The sequence below is a fragment of the Saccopteryx bilineata genome, chromosome 6 (genome assembly GCF_036850765.1).
Source record: "Saccopteryx bilineata isolate mSacBil1 chromosome 6, mSacBil1_pri_phased_curated, whole genome shotgun sequence".
Lineage (NCBI taxonomy): Eukaryota > Metazoa > Chordata > Mammalia > Chiroptera > Emballonuridae > Saccopteryx > Saccopteryx bilineata.
The window spans coordinates 130,201,900-130,221,144 of NC_089495.1; the positions used below are offsets into that span (position 1 = coordinate 130,201,900).

The 19,245-nt window shown below is 46.5% G+C and overlaps 1 protein-coding gene across 1 annotated transcript in view; it reads right to left on the reverse strand.

Moving 5' to 3' along the window:
- Nucleotides 1–18,595, reverse strand: part of RHEB (Ras homolog, mTORC1 binding) — a 43,621-nt gene extending 25,026 nt beyond the window's left edge. Inside the window, exon 1 of the mRNA XM_066234768.1 lies at nt 18,199–18,595. Within this exon, the coding sequence (XP_066090865.1) occupies nt 18,199–18,250 (52 nt within the window). The 5' untranslated portion in view covers nt 18,251–18,595. The remainder of the gene's footprint in view (nt 1–18,198) is intronic.
- Nucleotides 18,596–19,245: the final 650 nt, after the last annotated feature.

The window sequence follows — 19,245 nt, forward strand, 5'->3', positions numbered from 1 at the left end:
GACCCTGGACTGGGGACAGATGAAGGCTGGTGAGAAAACCCAAGACACGGACTGGCCCTGGCCGGTTGGCTTAGCGGTAGAGCGTCGGCCTAGCGTGCGGAGGACCCGGGTTCGATTCCCGGCCAGGGCACATAGGAGAAGCGCCCATTTGCTTCTCCACCCCTCCGCCGCGCCTTCCTCTCTGTCTCTCTCTTCCCCTCCCGCAGCCAAGGCTCCATTGGAGCAAAGATGGCCTGGGCGCTGGGGATGGCTCTGTGGCCTCTGCCCCAGGCGCTAGAGTGGCTCTGGTCGCAACATGGCAACACCCAGGAGGGTCGCAACATGGCGACGCCCAGGATGGGCAGAGCATCGCCCCCTGGTGGACAGAGCGTCGCCCCTGGTGGGCATGCCGGGTGGATCCCGGTCGGGCGCATGCGGGAGTCTGTCTGACTGTCTCTCCCTGTTTCCAGCTTCAGAAAAATGCAACAAAAAAAAAAAAAAAAAAAAAAAAAAGACACGGACAGGCAGAGGTGGGAAGACAGGGAAATCCAAGCAAACACGAGCCTGTAGTCCCAGGTTCCCGGTCACATGCAGAACTCCGTTACAAGAAAACACACCCATCAAAATAATTGGAACAGGTGAAATCAACTTTATAAAGGTCTGCCAAAAACTAACAAAATATGCATTTCCAAAGAGATCGTAAGTATCGTGTCGTTTTTAAATTCCTAAAAAAAAACAACAAAACAATCAAGTGAATTTGAAAAAAAAATTTCCACAAACATTTTAAAAGAATGTTAAAAAAACCCCTAAGTAACATCTTTTTAAGTGAATTCCTACTATTCAACATAAAATACAGACCAGCATACATTTCAAGGAAATAATGGAATAATTTGTGGTCATCTTCACAGGGCAAAAACTAGTCATCATATAATCATCATCTTTTTCCATTTCTAAGATTCCATTTATTCTAAGACATGCCATCTGTGAATGGCAGATTTGAGGGGTAGGGTTGGTAAGAGTACACAAGTAAATTAAAATTAGAATATACCCTGGATTTAGAAACATTAAAACACAAAAAACAAGCATCACAGAACTGAGGAAATGTAATAATTAGCAGAAACAATATAGTGGGTAAGGGTTCAGGATCTGAACTCATTATGGTATGAAACACAGCTCTGTATCTAGAAGTTACCCATTCTGTGCCTTGAATCCTCATGCTTGTGATGACTAAATGAAACCATAAAATAAGGCAAAGTACCACGCACCAATCACGTGCTCAACAAATGGCTATTAAATTCTAGTATTGCACTCTAAAGTCAAGGAAGCTTTCCCTAGGCCCTGGCCGGTTGGCTCAGCGGTAGAGCGTCGGCCTGGCGTGTGGGGGACCTGGGTTCGATTCCCGGCCAGGGCACATAGGAGAAGCGCCCATTTGCTTCTCCACCCCCCCCCCTCTGTCTCTCTCTTCCCCTCCCGCAGCCAAGGCTCCATTGGAGCAAAGATGGCCCGGGCGCTGGGGATGGCTCCTTGGCCTCTGCCCCAGGCGCTAGAGTGGCTCTGGTCGTGGCAGAGCGATGCCCCGGAGGGGCAGAGCATCGCCCCTGGTGGGCGTGCCGGGTGGATCCTGGTCGGGCGCATGCGGGAGTCTGTCTGACTGTCTCTCCCCGTTTCCAGCTTCAGAAAAATACAAAAAAAAAAAAAAAAAGGGAAGAAGAAAGCTTTCCCTAGATTATGATCAACACAGTCCACCTTGAGTCCAAGACACTGACTGAAATTGTTACATGAGTAATTCTGAAAAAGATGTCAGTAAAATTAATATTTGACTGCCACCCTAGAAGCACCCTATCATAACAGTGAGAAAGGCATTCACGTGAAAACTTGAGCTCTACTGTATGTAAACTATACCTCAATAAAACATAAAAAAAAGGGAAGACATTTACTGTTTTTGTTTTTTTTCCTAAGCAGAATAGGATGGTGCTGATCAGCTATGTGACAACAGGCTGTTTTCCCTGAGTCTGTGTCCTCATTGGGAAGATGGAGATAATGACAGCACCTACCTTACCTTCCAGGTGGCTGTGAGGATTAAATGAAATACATGTAAAATATCTGGTATGTGATGTCATTCTAAGTAATGCTTTTAAGACAAATACAATCTGCTTAGGAGAAAATGGCATTCTAATAATTATACCTAATAAATCTGAAATACAAGAAAATGACATACAGCAATAACTACTTCAACTAAAGCAGTGGTCCCTAACACCCACTAGGAGGCGCTCCAGCTTTCATGGTGGGCGGTAGTGGAGCAACCAAAGTATAAATAAAAGGATAGATTTAACTATAGTAAGTTGTTTTATAAAGATTTATTCTGCCAAACTTAGTGAAAATCCAACATAAAGTACTTGGTAAGTAATTATTATTATATATTTTAACTTGCTGTAACTCTGCTTTATAAATTTTATAAAGTTAAATTACTTCTCTACTTTATAAATCACCATTACTGTGGAACTGGTGGGCGGTTAGAAAATTTTACTACTAACAGAGATACAAAAGTGGTCAGTAGGTATAAAAAGGTTGACTACTAGCCGGACCAGGCGGTGGCGCAATGGACAGAGCGTCAGACTGGGATGCAGAGGATCCAGTTTCGAGACTCCAAGGTTATCAGCTTGAGCATGGGCTCATCTGGTTTGAGCAAAAGCTCACCAGCTTGGACTCAAGGTCGCTGGGTCGAGCAAGGAGTTACTCGGTCCGCTGAAGGCCCATGGTCAAGGCACATATGAGAAAGCAAATCAATGAACAACTAAGGTGTCCCAACGAAAAACTAATGATTGATGCTCTCATCTCTCTCTGTTCCTGTCGGTCTATCCCTCTCTCTGACTCTCTATCTCTGTCCCTGTAAAAAAAAAAAAAAAAAAAAAAAAAGGTTGACTACCCCTGAGCTAAAGCCTCAAAATAACATAAAAATCAATAAATATGAAAACATGCCCCCTTGGCCCTGGCTGGTTGGCTCAGTGGTAGAGTGTTGGCCTGGCGTGCGGAAGTCCCGGGTTCGATTCCTGGCCAGGGCACACAGGAGAAGCGCCCATCTGCTTCTTCACCTCTCCCCCTCCCGCAGCCAAGGCTCCACTGGAGCAAAGTTTGCCCGGGCACTGAGGATGGCTCTGTGGCCTCTGCCTCAGGCGCTAGAGTGGCTCTGGTCGCAACAGAGTGATGCCCCAGATGGGCAGAGCATCGCCCCCTGGTGGGCATGCCGGGTGGATCCTGGTCGGGCGCATGCGGGAGTCTGTCTGACTGCCTCCCGTTTCCAGCTTCAGGGGAAAAATAAGTAAATAAATAAAAACATGTCCCCTTAAAGCGGAAAATCAGCATCAGTTTCTCTGCTGCTGCGGAACAAAGCGCCCCAGACTCAGTGGCTGAAACCAACACCTGCTTCCTGTTCCCGATGCGCCAGTCAAGGCTGCACTTCTCTGGTCCTCTGCTGGCCTCGCGGTCCTTCCTCAGCAGGCAAGCTGACGGTGGTGGCCAGGGCTAGGCTCACCTGGGCCAGCTGGGCCTGCTTCCTTGCCAGCGTGCTCTCCCAAGGTCTCTCCCGCATGTAACTGGCCCCGGCATGTGACCCTGCAGCAGGCCACTGTCCAGGAGTGCCGTGAGCCGGCCTGAGCGCAGGAAGGCGCTTTTCTGGGGCCACCAGCAAGATGAATGCTGAGAAATGGACCAAGTGTGCAAAGAGCAGGGAGACTGCAAAATCCCTTGGGCTCCAAGTGGACTGCGTCCTGAATCTATCACTGATATATGAGCAGTTCTGCCAAAAGCGGTGCTGTGGGTGCAGCTTCTGCGGGGGGTGGGGTTGTGGTGTATGTACACATTCATGTATACAGCAGTCTCCAAGAAAGCTTTTCAAAACCACACCTCAGCATTCTAATTTAAAAGGGGTGCGTGAGGTGTTCCTGTGTGTTCTCAGTGTGCCCCAGGACTCTCACACAGACCCACCCCGTGTTTCCACCACATAGAGGACAGATGTGGGCACGTAAGGCAGGTAATTCAAATTGTAATTCTTCACCACAACCTACATGCGAGACTGTTTTAGGAGCTTACAAAACATTTTTGCATAAATTATCTTTTGTGCCTTTGAGTGAAGCAGGGTTGACATCATCTTCTTTCTTACATCCCATTCCCAATTTTTTAAAAACAGATGTTAGAAGAGGAAAAAAAAAAAACTACAGTGCAATTATCACCACAAAGATAAAAGAGTAACCAAGTAAAACCGGTTCATAAAATTATTGCTCATTCAAATGGTTATTGCTAACAAGCACTATGCTTCCAGATATATCCCACTGAGAATATGAGACATAAGTTTATAACATGAAGATCTAAGTTATATAAATGAAAGAATTTATTAACTGATGGTTATTAAACTAAGGAAAAAAAATGCTGCCAAGAAAGGCCATGAAACTCTTTCCCTAAAGATGATTAAAACAGGATATTTGTCTCTATAGGGCTAGTTAGAAATAAAGCCAAGTTGACAGGCAAGGGGACAGACCTGGTAAGCTGCAGAAAGTTAAATATTTGGCTACAATAAAGAGTGATTTTTGCTAGATGTGTGGCCACAACTGGGGAGAAGGCCGAGGGTCATGGTGAGAAAGCGAGACAAATCCTCACATTTTAACACAATCTTTAGCATATTAAAGAGCATGGAGTTTAAGACTAATCAAAAATAGTCATAACACGACCCAGGTTCAAGACCCCGAGGTCGCCAGCTTGAGTGCGGGCTTATCTGGTTTGAGCAAAAGCCCACCAGCTTGAACCCAAGGTCGCTGGCTCCAGCAAGGGGTTACTCAGTCTGCTGAAGGCCCGCGGTCAAGGCACATATGAGAGAGCAATCAATGAACAACTAAGGTGTTGCAATACGCAATGAAAAACTAATGATTGATGCTTCTCATCTCTCTCCGTTCCTGTCTGTCTGTCCCTGTCTATCCCTCTCTCTGACTCTCTGTCTCTGTAAAAAATAAATAAATTAAAAAAAACAACAAAACTAGTCATAACAGAAGATTAGGACTATAAAGTCATACAAAGCATCTCCATCAATCAGCATGAATGGTTATTTATAAGATGATTTCTTCAGGAGTTCTTCCAAGTTTGCACTGGGCCCCTGAGGACATCCATGCCCTACTACGGCCCTGGGTTGCCTGCCGGCCAGCAGCATGGCCACATGAGGGGTGGGGTGGGGGTGAACACCTGGAAGGCGGTCAGTCCTGAGATGGGTCATAGTATAAATATACACAAGACTCAAAAACTTAGCATAAAACATGTAAAATGTCAGTATCTATTACATACTGAAATGATAATATTCTGGACAAACTGGGCTAAATTATATTAAATTAATTTCACCTGTTTCTTTTTATGTGCTTAATGTGGCTACTAGAAAGCTTTAAACCCCACATGTGGCTTGCATTACATATCTATTGGACAGTGCTTCCCTATACCACAGTTGAAGGGACCAGGAACATCCTACTTGTGTAAACTTAGCTGTCTATGAGAAACACTTCCACAGAGGTCCAAGAAATGGAAGGCATTATTATTTTGTCCAATATTATAGGATAATGCTCATCCAAAAACATGGTCAGAGTAAGAAAACAATTTATCTCATGAAATACACTCACATGTTTTGGTGGCACATTATGCAGAATGAGAAGGTCTAGACATGGAGCCCCAATCCCCTTCCCCCAAGCAGAAAAACATCAACGCCCCATAGCTGGACAGGATCCCTCAGCACCCCTCCCAGGCGCAGTAAGCAGTGTGCAGGGGCCAAGGAGGTCTTGCGACCTCCTTTATTACCAAGCAACAAGGACAAAACCCTGCAGCATGAGGGGATGCTGGGGCAGACCCTCGGGTGACATGAAAATCTGGAACAAGCACACTCCCAGAAGCCGGGCTTCAGGAGCAGCCACTTGTCTCTAGGACCACGGGAATGACAAGGCAAGAAGGTGGACCTGGCACCCCAAATCCTGGTCCTTTTCTCATTTAGCCAGTGACACAATACCCACTCTGGCATGCATGCTAACCACCTGAAGGTTATCCGCAACATCTCCCGCACTATGAAGTCTAACTGATTCTTCCTCTAGGTACATCTCAGTCTGTCTCCTCTTCATCTCACTAGCACTACACTAGTCATGACAGCTGCATGGCGAGCATCAATACGTGTCCTGCCACCTCTAGTCCGACTGCCTTCACCCACCACACAGAGCAGTGGGAGGGACCCTCTCGGGGATGCAAGGGATGCAAGACAGGCTCAGTAGATTACAGGCAGGGGCCAAATCTGTACACCTATGAACCAAGAATAAGAATGGTTTTTACATCTTTAAGTGATTGAAAAGAATACTTCATGCCACGTGAAAACGAGATAGGATTCAAACGTCAGAGCTGATAATAAAGTTTTATTGGCATGCAGCCCCACCCATTAGTTTATGTATGTCTGTTAACTGCTGGGCTACAGAAGGCAGAAGTGAATCTTGTGACAGAGGCCACGTGGCCGACAAAGCCTGACATGTTTACTATCTGCCCTTTTACAGAAAAAATTTGTCAATCCTGGTATAGACAATTATCTTATTTCCTGCTTAAAACTCTTTAATGATTGGCCATTGTTTCCAGGGAAAAGCCTAAAACTTAGCAGGACTTTCAAGGCTGTTCTTGGTGGATGGTTGGCACACAGATGAGTCCCATGTGACCTCGTTGCCACTCATACACTTTACTCTGGCTCCTCATTCACCAGTCCAGACACATGGCCTTTTTTCTACTCCTCCCCAGTGCCAAGCTCCCTCTCACCCTAGGTGGTCTGCCCTGCTCCTGCCTCATGGCCCCGCCTTCTGCCTGGCCAACCTGAGCTTTAACGAGTTTGCTAGAAACAATTCTCCCACCCCACTGGTGGTGATGTTAGCTCTCCTTTGGATTTTCAGACAGACTCCCGCATGCGCCCGACCGGGATCCACCCGGCATGCCCACCAGGGGCGATGCTCTGCCTCTCTGGGGCGTCACTCTGCCGTGACCAGAGCTGCTCTAGCGCCTGGGGCAGAGGCCAAGGAGCCATCCCCAGCGCCCAGGCCATCTTTGCTCCAATGGAGCCTTGGCTGCGGGAGGGGAAGACAGAGACAGAGAGGAAGGGGGGTGTGTGGAGAAGCAGATGGGCACTTCTTCTCCTGTGTGCCCTGGCCAGGAATCGAACCCGGGTCCCCCGCATGCCAGGCCGACGCTCTACCACTGAGCCAACCGGCCAGGGTCCCAAACTGTTTTTAAATAATAACCTGTGTTATCATCTAGAGCAGTGGTAGTCAACCTGGTTCCTACCGCCCACTAGTGGGCGTCCCAGCTTTCATGATGGGCGGTCGCAGAGCAACCAAAGTATAAATAAAAAAATAGATTTAATTATAGTAAGTTGTTTTATAAAGATTTATTCTGTCAAACTTAGCAAAAATCCAACATAAAGTACTTGGTAAGTAATTATTATTATATGCTTTAACTTGCTGTAACTCTGCTTTATAAATTTTAAAAAGTTACTTCCCTACTTTATAAATCACCATTACTGTGGAACCGGTGGGCAGTTAAAAAATTTTACTACTAACAGAGATACAAAAGTGGGTGGTAGGTATAAAAAGGTTGACTACCCCTGATCTAGAGTGTTACAGAGTGCTGGCTCTGAAGCCCCTGCTTCCATTCAAACCTCTGCTCAGCCCCTTAGTAACTGACCTCGGCCAAGTCATCTAACTTGTGTGGGGCTGCTTCCTTAGCTGCAAAGTAGGCAAAGTAACAGTACCTATTTGTAAGAGTTCAAGGTTGCCCCACACCAGTAAGTACTTACAGAACACCAGCCATCAGCAGTAGTAGCAAGCATAACTGCTTCCAGTGGCTTACCCTGAAGCCCTGAGAGTGGACATCAAAAGTGCCCCAAGCTTTGTGACTAAGTACACGGTCATGAACGCCTATTAGAGTAACATGTGACAATCTGCACACTGTCCTCTCCAGACTCAGGGGAACTGAGGTCCTCTGAATGGGTGAATGACAAAGCCCTAGCTCTTCCCTGAGGAAACATGCAGAGTCTCAGCTCACGAGCTCCAGGGTAGAGCCCTCTCAGCTGGCATGCTCCTCAACACGGGCCACTTGGACAGGAGAGAATGCCCACCAGTGGTTCCAAGTTCACAGTGAGAAGACGCCAACTGTAGTAGATCGCCCAGAACTAACCCAGGCTCCCGGCCTGTGTGCACACGCACACGAGAGTCACGCAGAAACACAAAACAGGGCTTCCATCTATGGCCAGTTTCCCCGTGGCCTTCCGGACCCCAGCAGCAGCTGCAGTGCTGCTCTGTCACATAGTTTGCGCGTCTCAGTGTTGGGCACCCCTGTTCTGGTGTGCCCCAGCCACACAAACCAGGTCAGAAATCACTATACCCAATCCAGCTACTTCCTAGCAGACCGGAAATTCCAGTGTTTTCCCATTTCCGTTCACACTACAGAGGGTCCTAGTTTACCTTGTTGTATCCAGTGTACAAAGTTCATTCTGAACCCCTTTCCTTCTCGATTAACTCGATGTTAAGCCAAAATGGCTGCATTCTGCCACTTACATTTTAATTCAGTCATTCATACAAGTCATGAATCAGAATCAAGAGAACATGTATTTTAAAATATTCTCTTTAAAATACATTCCAAATGTGATTGAGATTTGAATAAAGCAAACCATCAGCCAGATGCATTTACATCTAAGACATGCGAGTCTTAGAAAATCATTTCCCTTTCATAAAACTACATTAACTGTGAAAGCCAGGATCTCTGTGTCCAGCGCTCTCAAATTATTTACCACACCATCACGGAGTCACCACCCAACTCTTAATCTTGTAAAAAGCAGGATTACGTATCTTGTTAAAATACCAATTTGTTTAAAAATTCCCTCCTCTCCAGTCTCTCTGTAAGGAAGTAATTAAGCACAGAGAAATGGGGGAGGGTGGCAGGGAGGTGAGGGGAACTCAATTACACTACAGTCACAACACCAACCACCAAGGACAGGCAGGAGTTACCTTTATTAGGACCCTGAAATCAACCTACACCCTCTGTCCACAGAGCCCAACACAGGCTTCTAGAACGTCCATGCTAGACCAGTACCAAAAGTCTTCAAATTCCAATGTCCTCCATGGAACTTTTTTTTTTAAAACATAACTATTTAAACATTTTTAAATGTACAGGAGTGGGCCTAAGCACATTTACTATTGTGATACAAATAATACAATTAATAAGTGATAATACTAGAATAAACTTTCACATTCTCATAACTGTAAATCTACTTTTGCCCACCCCTGTACATTTAAGAATATTTAAATACTATACCAGGGCCTTTGTGTTTTGAGACGTAAAGTTATGTTTCTAATTCAAATAACTCATGTTAAAGGTATCCCAGCAGTTTGCATTCTGACAGTTACCAGTTTAAGACAGGGTTCTCTAGCAACGGTTAAGATTTAACTTGGTTCTTCAGGATCAACTAGAAACAAGAATAAAGGTTCTCTCAAGTGTGGTCACTACAGATTTCATAATGCTTTAACTTGCACAATTGTGTCCAAGTTCAGTTGTAATTTAGTCACATAACTAAATACAACCTACTCACAAACAATATTAAAATCACTAACTCCTTATTCTAGGCCTAAACGAAGGAAGTGGTGTACATTTTGACGTTATAATCACAGGCAGAAATGGCCATTTCTCATTTTGTGATACTACAGTTTTTACTTTCATCCACATACCTGTATTTGAACCATGTTAGTATTAGTATGTAGGTCCTGTGCATACTGCTTCCCTTGTCCATATTTATTATTTTGGGGGAGGTGCGCCCTTACCAGGTCAGAAACACCACACCCCGAATTTCACCCCAAAGGCCCAATTAATCAGTTTGCAATGTCCTAACCCTCCCCAGGCTTTAGTAACGCACTGCTCACCACTCAGAAGGAGCGGCTCCCAAACACTGCCGCCAGGCCCTGCGAACTCCCGCCCAATATCCCTTCCTACCCACCTCCTTACATGGCAGTCCCCCCCTTCTGTCCCCAGCCTGTCAAGCCCTTCCTGCCTCCCCAGCCCTGCCCTTGAGGACGGGGCAGGCCTCTCCAGGCCTGTGGCAGTCACCACAGCAGTTGGGATGCTGTGGGTCTCACTTCACCTCTGCACAACAGTGAGGAGCCTAAGAATGCCAAGATACTGCTATGCCTTTTCCGTTGTGTTCATACTTGTACTAATGGTGCAAAGCAGCAGTGGGCACACCATCAGCCTGGTACCCTCAGCACAAACCACGACCGTGGGAACAAACTATAGCAGAAAGCCGCTATTTTTCACTACCATGTACTTATATTGAGGGAAAAAAAGCCATTTTCAATGAACAGTGTCCTCAAGGAAGCAGTAAAATGATTAATTTGATTAAGTCTTGATTATGCATGGAGTGCCCCGCTGTGCACGGAAGCGGGTGGCTGTCTCTAGAAGCGCTATTTGGGAAGTGACCTGCAACAGCCACTTTTATCATGAACACCAATGTCACTATCAAGACTGACCAACAAATGATCACTACTTCATTTTTTTTTTTTTTCTTCATTTTTCTGAAGCTGGAAACAGGGAGAGACAGTCAGACAGACTCCCGCATGCGCCCGACCGGGATCCACCCGGCACGCCCACCATGGGGCGACGCTCTGCCCACCAGGGGGCGATGCTCTGCCCATCCTGGGGGTCGCCATGTGCGACCAGAGCCACTCTGGCGCCTGAGGCAGAGGCCACAGAGCCATCCCCAGCGCCCGGGCCATCTTTGCTCCAGTGGAGCCTTGGCTGCGGGAGGGGAAGAGAGAGACAGAGAGGAAAGCGCGGCGGAGGGGTGGAGAAGCAAATGGGCGCTTCTCCTGTGTGCCCTGGCCGGGAATCGAACCCGGGTCCTCCGCACGCTAGGCCGACGCTCTACCGCTGAGCCAACCGGCCAGGGCTACTACTTCAAATATGAGTACTTAGCAGACATTTTCTTGAAAATGAAAGAAATGAGATTGTTAGTCCAAGTAAAACTGTCAGTATTTTGCCAACAACTAAATTCAAACCCTCAGGAGGAAAACTTGCATCATTCACAGTGAGCTTAACAGCGTCCCAACATCTAGATTTTTCTGAGACTGGTGGTAATAGTCAAAACTGTGACATTAAAAATATTTATATAAAAAAACTTATATATTGAAATATGTCAAAATGTGGAAGGATCTACATAACAGTGGACCAGTCTTTTCCAAATGATGGATCATGATGTGACAAAATAAGGCACGGTGGAAGACCCAATCAAAGCACAAAACAAACAAACATAGTTCAGTGTAACAGAGCAGAAAACTCATCCACGATTTCAGATGGCATACAATAGCTGCCCTCTAAGAAACTATCACTGTGGAGTGCTGGTGAGTACCCATGCAGTGCTGGATCCCCTTCAGATACTTTAATGAGTATCACATTGCCATCAAATGAATTCAGAAGCAGATATGAGAAGTCAGCTGATTTTAAATCAGATATTTCAAAGATACTTGCTTGTTTGTTATTTTTTTCAGAGACAGAGTCAGAGAAAGGGATAGATAGGGACAGACAGACAGGAACAAAGAGAGATGAGAAGCATCAATCATTAGTTTTTCGTTGGGACACCTTAGTTGTTCATTGATTGCTTTCTCATATGTGCCTTGACCGGGGGGCTACAGCAGACCGAGTCACCCCTTGCTTGAGCCAGTGACCTTGGGCTCAAGCTGGTGAGTTTTGCTCAAACCAGATGAGTCCGTGCTCAAGCTGGCGAGCTCGGGGCCTCGAACCTGGGTCCTCCGCATCCCAGTCGGACGCTCTATCCACTGCGCCATCGCCTGGTCAGGCTCGAAGATACTTGCAAAACTGTAAAACACCCTATCAAAATCCCAGCTGGTTTTTTTATAGAAATTGATTTTTAAAAAGTCTTTTAGGAATTTTAATTCATATGGAAATGCAAGGAAGTCAGAAAAGCCTAAACAATCTCGAAAAGGAATAAAGTTAAAGGACTCACTCTTCCCTATTTTGAAACGTACTACAAAACTACAGAATCCAGCAGTGTGATACTGGCATAAGGAGAGAAATATAAATCATAGGAACAGAGTGCAGGAATAGACCCTCCCATTTCAGGGCACCTAGTTTTTGTAAAGGATGTCAAGACAATCCTATGAGGGAAGAACAGTCTTTTAACAAAAGGGGCTGGGACAATCTGACAGCCACATATGAAAGAATGAAATTGTACCTCTGTTTCCCATCATATACAAAAATCAACTGAATATATCATAAACCCAAATTTAAGAGCTAAAAGTATAACACGTTTAGCGGAAAATGCAGTAGTAAATCCACATGGCCTTGGATAAAACAATGGTGTCTTAGATATGGCACCAAAAGCACAAGTGACAAAAGGAAAAATAGTTTGTTAAAATTTAAAATTTCCTTTGAAGCAAAGTTTCATCAAGAAAGGGAAAAGATCACATGCTGCAGATGGCTTTTCCAGTCTACCTAAATCATTACCAGCTAGAAGCAGCGGTCATTGGGACTTGGACATGAGCTGCAAAGTATAGAATTATGACAATTCCAGTGCCATGCGGACTTTTCCTGGACTCCTGCTCCTTGTGACAGCTCCTAACAGACTGAACTGAGGTTGGGTTGCATTTTTCAGGGATTTGGCATAATGTTGGGGCCAACTTGGACTTGGTGAACATGTTAAGGACACTCCTCTTTTATGGATTCTTGCTGTATTGGCCAAGAGTTTGCTTAAAGGCTTTAATCACTGTAAAAAAAAAAAGGAAGACTAGATAAAGAAGATGTGGCACATATACACCATGGTATACTATTCAGCCATAAGAAATGATGACATCGGATCACTTACAACAAAATGGTGGGATCTTGATGACATTATACGGAGATAAGTAAATCAGAAAAAACCAGGAACTGCAGGATTCCATACATTGGTGGGACATAAAAACGAGACTAAGAGACATGGACAAGAGTGTGGTGGTTACCGGGGAGGGGGTGGGGGGAGGGAAGGAGGGAGAGGGGGAGGGGGTATAAGGGAAACTCAATAGAAGGTGACGGAGGACAGTCTCTCTTTGGGTGATGGGTATGCAACAGAATTGAATGACAAGATAACCTGGACATGTTTTCTTTGAATATATGTACCCTGATTTATTGATGTCACCCAATTAAAATAAAAATTTATAAAAAAAAGTGAAAAGATAAACCACAAAATAGAAATTTGCAAATCATGTATGACACCACTTTGCACCCATAAGGATGGCTAAATAAAAAAGACCGACATTAACAAGTGTTGGTGAGGATGTGTAGAAACTGAAAGCAATTTCAATAGTTTGATGGGAATGTAAAACGGTACAGCTGCTTTGGAAAACAACCTGACAGTTCCTCAAAATGTCAGACATAGTTACCACATCCCCAGCAACTCCACTCCTAGAAATATACCCAAGACAAGTGAAAACATGTTTACACAAAAGTGTGTATAGGAATGTTCACAACAGCATTATTCATAATAGCCAAAATACAGAAACAACCCACATGTCCATCAGTTGACAAATGTAAATCAAATGTATTACATTCAAATAATGGAGTATTACTGTATTTAGCAATGAAAAGAAATGAATTACTGATAAATGCTACAGCACAAATAAACCTTAGATACTTATGTAAAATAAAAGATACCAGTCACAAAAGACTACATGTGTATCATTCCATTTATATAAAATGCCCCAAGTAAATTCATGGAAACAGAAAGTATATTAGTAGATGGGGGAGCTGAGGAGAGGGGAGGGTGGGGACTGGCTGATATTGGGCAGTTTCTTTTTGGGGTGGTGAGGGAAATAGGAATATACATCTCCTACACGGACACTCAAGTAACATCAGCACTGGAAAGTCATATAATCACAAGTGCAAGGTCTGATTATTCTCTTGTACAGAACAATGAATAATAACCAAAGAAAAATAAAAAGTTGATTTCAAGATTCAACACAAGGTGACCCCCTTGTTAAGCACTTAACATACAGTACAATGTTTTACCTTTAAAATTTTCAATGAAACGTGTCAGAAAAGGACAATTTAAAAATAGGCAGTAAATCAGAACACAATGGGCTTGAATTCTATTTGGAATGAACTTGGTAACTTTCTTTAGGAAACATCCAAACCAAAAGATGCATCTTCCCTACTACCAACATTTGACAAGGCAAGAATTTGAGTTCCTTTTGCTGACTTTGAGTTACTTCTGCTGAATAAAACCAAAGGTGATTCACTTTTTCCCTCATGATCAGTCACATTCCCGTGATCCCATCTCTCTTGTTAATCTCAAAGGTATATATGTAGCAGACAACCTTTTGATTACGCTGTAATGGTAAATTAGATTGTCAAAACCTTTGTAGAAAACTCTAGTGAGGATAATAGTCACCCGACAATACAACTTGAACTTGATTAAGTTGTGTTACCTCCTAACCTGGGACCCCCTCATTTGTACTTTCAACAAAAGGTGTAAGGGAGCTGGGACACCTGGCTACTGCTAAAACAATTAATACAAAGCACTCCTTGAAAGCCAGCCTGCATTATAGCTGACCTGTCCTTAAAAAGATTAGCACTGTAAACAACAGGAAAAGTACTTCAGGGAAAAAAGAGTTGTATAAATTACCTGAGAATTGCTTTTCCTTACTGGTAGTTTCATCAGTGTTTAAAAAAACACAAATTTTGAAAGCCACGTTTAAAAAAAGCCAAGTACTAAAACAATAATAACATTTAGTAGTTTTATTTGAAGGCAGATTTTTTTTTTTAATTTATTCATTTTTTAGAAAGGAGAGAGAGAGGGAGAGGAGAGAGAGAAGGGGGGAGGAGCAGGAAGCATCAACTCCCATATGTGCCTTGACCAGGCAAGCCCAGGGTTTCGAACCGGCGACCTCAGCATTTCCAGGTCGACGCTTTATCCACTGCGCCACCACAGGTCAGGCCAAAGGCAGATTTTTAAAATAAAGTCTGGCATGACAGGTATTCACTAGTCCAGTGGTCAACAAACTGTGGCTCACAAGCCACATGCAGCTCTTTGGTCCCTTGAGTGTGGCTCTTCCACAAAATACCACATGTGGGCGCTACCTTGATAAGGAATGTACCTACCTATATAGTTTAAGTTTAAAAAATTTAAACTTAAAAGAAATTTCAACCGTTGTACTGTTGATATTTGGCTCTGTTGACTAATGAGTTTGCCGACCACTGCAACTGGCTTAAGATTTAATCAAGAGAACACTCTAAGTATGGTTTCTAGTTGTGCCTTTTCCTACCAATCTATCCCGTCCTTATGATACAACAGCTCAACATCATAAAATAATACAATCTAGAAACATATACTCAAAATTCTCTAGTATAGCACTATCTGCAAGCAAATGTCAGTAAACCCCTGAAGTCTAAACACTGAATCGTTCCCTGAAGAGTGGCTAGTTCATGGAAGCAGGAAAAACAGAAAGACCCCACAGACCACAAAATGTCCTGGGCTCACAAAAGTTAGTAACTTTAGACCCTTGCTGGGTGACTCAGTGGATAAAGCATTGTTCTGATACACTGAGGTTGTGGGTTCAATCCCTGGTGAGGACACATACTAGAAACAGGGAGTGCACAACCAGATGGAACAGCTGGGTGGAATGAGTTGATGTCTCCCCTCCCTTCCCTCTCTAAATCAATGGAATAAAACCTCCAAAACCACAAAGGTTAACTTTAAAATCAAATGCAAAGACTGGGAGTAATTTAATCTCTTCAAAATACCTTTACTTCAGTACTTGAAAACAAATATGGAGAAAATGGAGTAGGGTATGCTAGTAATGGAATATATTGAGCACACAGAAAATAGGGACTGGAACTTACTGTGTCCCACTGGAGGCAATTTAAAACAGTATTTCAACAAACAGCAATTTAGAATAAATGTGAAGAGAAAGGCTAAGGGGTGACCTGTCACATCTGGGTCTTTAGAAGGATGATTAGAAGGAAGATAAACAGAAGGCTTTTGATTCAACATAAAGAACTTTTTTAGCGGCCCTGGCCGGTTGGCTCAGCAGTAGAGCGTCGGCCTGGCATGCAGGAGTCCCGGGTTCAATTCCGGCCAGGGCACACAGGAGAAGCACCCATCTGCTTCTCCACCCCTCCCCCTCTCCTTCCTCTCGGTCTCTCTCTTCCCCTCCCGCAGCCGAGGCTCCACTGAAACAAAGTTGGCCCGGGTGCTAAGGACGCCTCCATGGCCTCTGCCTCAGGTGCTAGAATGGCTCTGGATGCAACAGAGCCACGCCCCAGAGGGGCAGAGCATCGCCACCTGGTGGGCATGCTGGGTGGATCCCGGTCGGGCGCATGCGGGAGTCTTGTCTGACTGCCTCCCGGTTTCCACCTTAGGAAAAATGAAAGAAAAAAAAAATAAAGTTCTTTAGCAAAAGAGTGATGTAACACTACACTTGCTTACTGAAAAGCAGTCATCACTTCAAGAACTTAAAGGAGTAAATAAGTCGGGATCTTTAGAACATCTTTTTGAGTTGAAATCAGGTAGCCCAAGTTAATGTCACCTGTAACCTGATTATTCTGAGACTGCTGCCTTCAATTAGTGGGCACAACTTCGTGTCTGATTAGACAGAGCTCACTCAAGAGCCAGGATATGTCATTGTTCCATTCTTCAAAATGCAGAGGAGGACTGTAACAGAGAGGCAGGGCTGGTGCTTCAGGCTGCTAATAAGGGCTGAGTGCTGGGTTCCACATGGGTATTTGGGGAGGAGACTATTAGTGACTTTAAATAAAGGTCTCACTTGAATGCATGGGCACTTTGTGCAGCAGCTGTTAGGGCTCTCACCTATCCTTGCCCCACATACACCAATCTGACTTGGGCACTGCACCATCCAAGAGTTATTACCCCCACGACTCTTGGAACCTCCTATCTCTACACAAATGACTTTGATTCCCTCCCCTCAAACCCCCCCCCCCCCGCCAGAACTCTGACGAAGAGAGATGATAAATGGATGAGTAAGCACGCTGTAGCTGATCTTGGTCAAAGAGCACAGACCCTGGCACCGGCGGTGGAAAATGGGGGAGGGGGGAGCAGAACAGAGAGCGCAGTCGGGGAGTTCTTCCAGTGAGCTGCGGGCAGTTACAAGCTTCCCCATAGCAGTTACTGTTGCCCCCTTTTGCAGCCATCGTGGACTCCACACCCTCGCTTTCACCCCCTTCGTCCCTCCCACTACCGGAAGAGTGCACGTTTCCCGTAGACAGTTCTTTAAAAAAAAAAAAAGACACGAAAAGATCAACGCAATTTCTCCAGGCTTCTGGTGGTCAAACACAAATCAATAAAACCTCACCCCGAAGCATGGTTAAGTTAAACGAACAGTTCTCCTTTCCCACTCTTTTTCGGGGTGGGGAGGCACCCTGTCTACCCCGCACCCTCATTACAGACCACCTCAGTTCGGCAAAAGAGGCGACTGCTATTAAATTTTAAATATGTCAACCTTTTGCGGGGCGAGGCGGCGCGTGGGGAGGAGGGGGGACCCAAACTTTTGAATTACTTCCACCACCTGGTTACAAGTAACTGACTTTATTATTTCCCCCCCCCCGGAAAAAATGGGACACCTGGAGAGATCCGGCACGTTCTCCCCTGACTTCCTTACGGGGGGGGGGTCGCTACAGCATTTTGGGGGAGGGCTGTGGGGAGGGCTTCCGAAACCGGTTCTTCTCTTCGGTAGGAAACTTGCCCTCGGTCGCCAGGCAACCTTTAGGTCCGCGCTTTTTCGCCGCCCGGAGGGGGGAAAAAAAAAACGCCCGAGGAGCTGCTGTTTCCTTTTTATTAAAAATCCCACGGTCTGCGCTTTCGTTTGGGGCGGAAAGGCAGGGAGACAGGTGCGCCTTTCCCCACCCCCCATCACCCGGTGGGTGCCCGGCGCTGGCGGTCCGGCGGGGGTCCCGCAGCTCCAATCACCCCGGGCCCGGCCGGGCCCCGCTGCCCGCTGCGCCGGCGGTCTCCCCGGGCTCGCGCTCCCCGCGCCCCCGCTCAAAATGGAGGTGGCAGCGGGCGGGCGGCTGGTTACGAAACGCGCGGCCGCCACATGGCCGCGCCGGCCTCCAACTTGGCAGAGCACGCCGCGTCCCCGGGCCCCGTGAGGCCGCGTGGCGCCCGCCACTCACCCACAGACCGGTAGCCCAGGATGGCGATCTTCCGGGACTTAGACTGCGGCATCTCGGCGGCGTCCGAGGCCCGAGGCCCACATCAACCGCGGCGGCGGCTCGTGCGCTGCGATCGGCGGCGGCCGCGCCGGGGCAGAGCGGCATCCAGGGGCGGGGCAGGCGGGCGCGGCTACCTCCGCTCCTCGCTCTTCGCTCGCGCGCGCCCAGCTGCCCGGAACCGCCGCGCGGCCCCACCCCCAAACACCGCCCACGTGACTGCGGCGCAGCGGTTGTCGGCCCCCTCTCCTTTCGCGGCTCGCGTCGGAGCCGCCGTTCACGCCCCCGAAACGCACGAAAGGTGGGACGGCGGCGCGTCGGGAGACGTTTTACTTTAGAGGTGGGAACAGAGGGGACTTGCCGAACAGCCTCGGAAAAGTCACGACTCAAACTCGCTGCGTCATGACCCCTCCCACCGTCTTCCGCCGCGTTTTAATGATGCCAGTTCGCCCGACGCTCTGATTGGACAGCTCCCGCCCTTTTCACCGCGCGCGCGATGATGCGACGGAAACTCCGTCTCCCATTGGTGGGCGGCGAGGAGGCGAGGCCTAAGGGCGGGGCGGTTCGGCCGAAAGCTAAAAATAAAAGACGGCTGCGAGCGCGTGTCCTGCCTGAGCTTGGGAGGTTGGAAGGCGCCGATGTCGCAGGTGGGGAGGGTGGAGACGGGGCACAGCGTGCAATGCACGGTCGCTGGCCAAACGCGAAGCCCTAAAAAGGCCCGAGATGCGTGGTGCGTGGTGGTACCTGCTGGCCTTTGGGCCATTTTCCTTTTTTTTTTTTTTATAGCCCTTTGCGTAAGTTAGGGTTTGAGGATGTCGTGGGTGATTAAACGTCATCCGCGCGGAAGGACCGTGGGAAGACTGGAATGTGTTTTGGGGGTTTTTTGCATTTCATCCAAAAAGTGTGCGCTTCCATCATCATTGGGGTCCCAACTCTTGCAACACGCAGACCCCGCACCCATCACAGATCGGCGCATCTTTTCAACACTCTGGGGTTAATCCAGTAGACAGA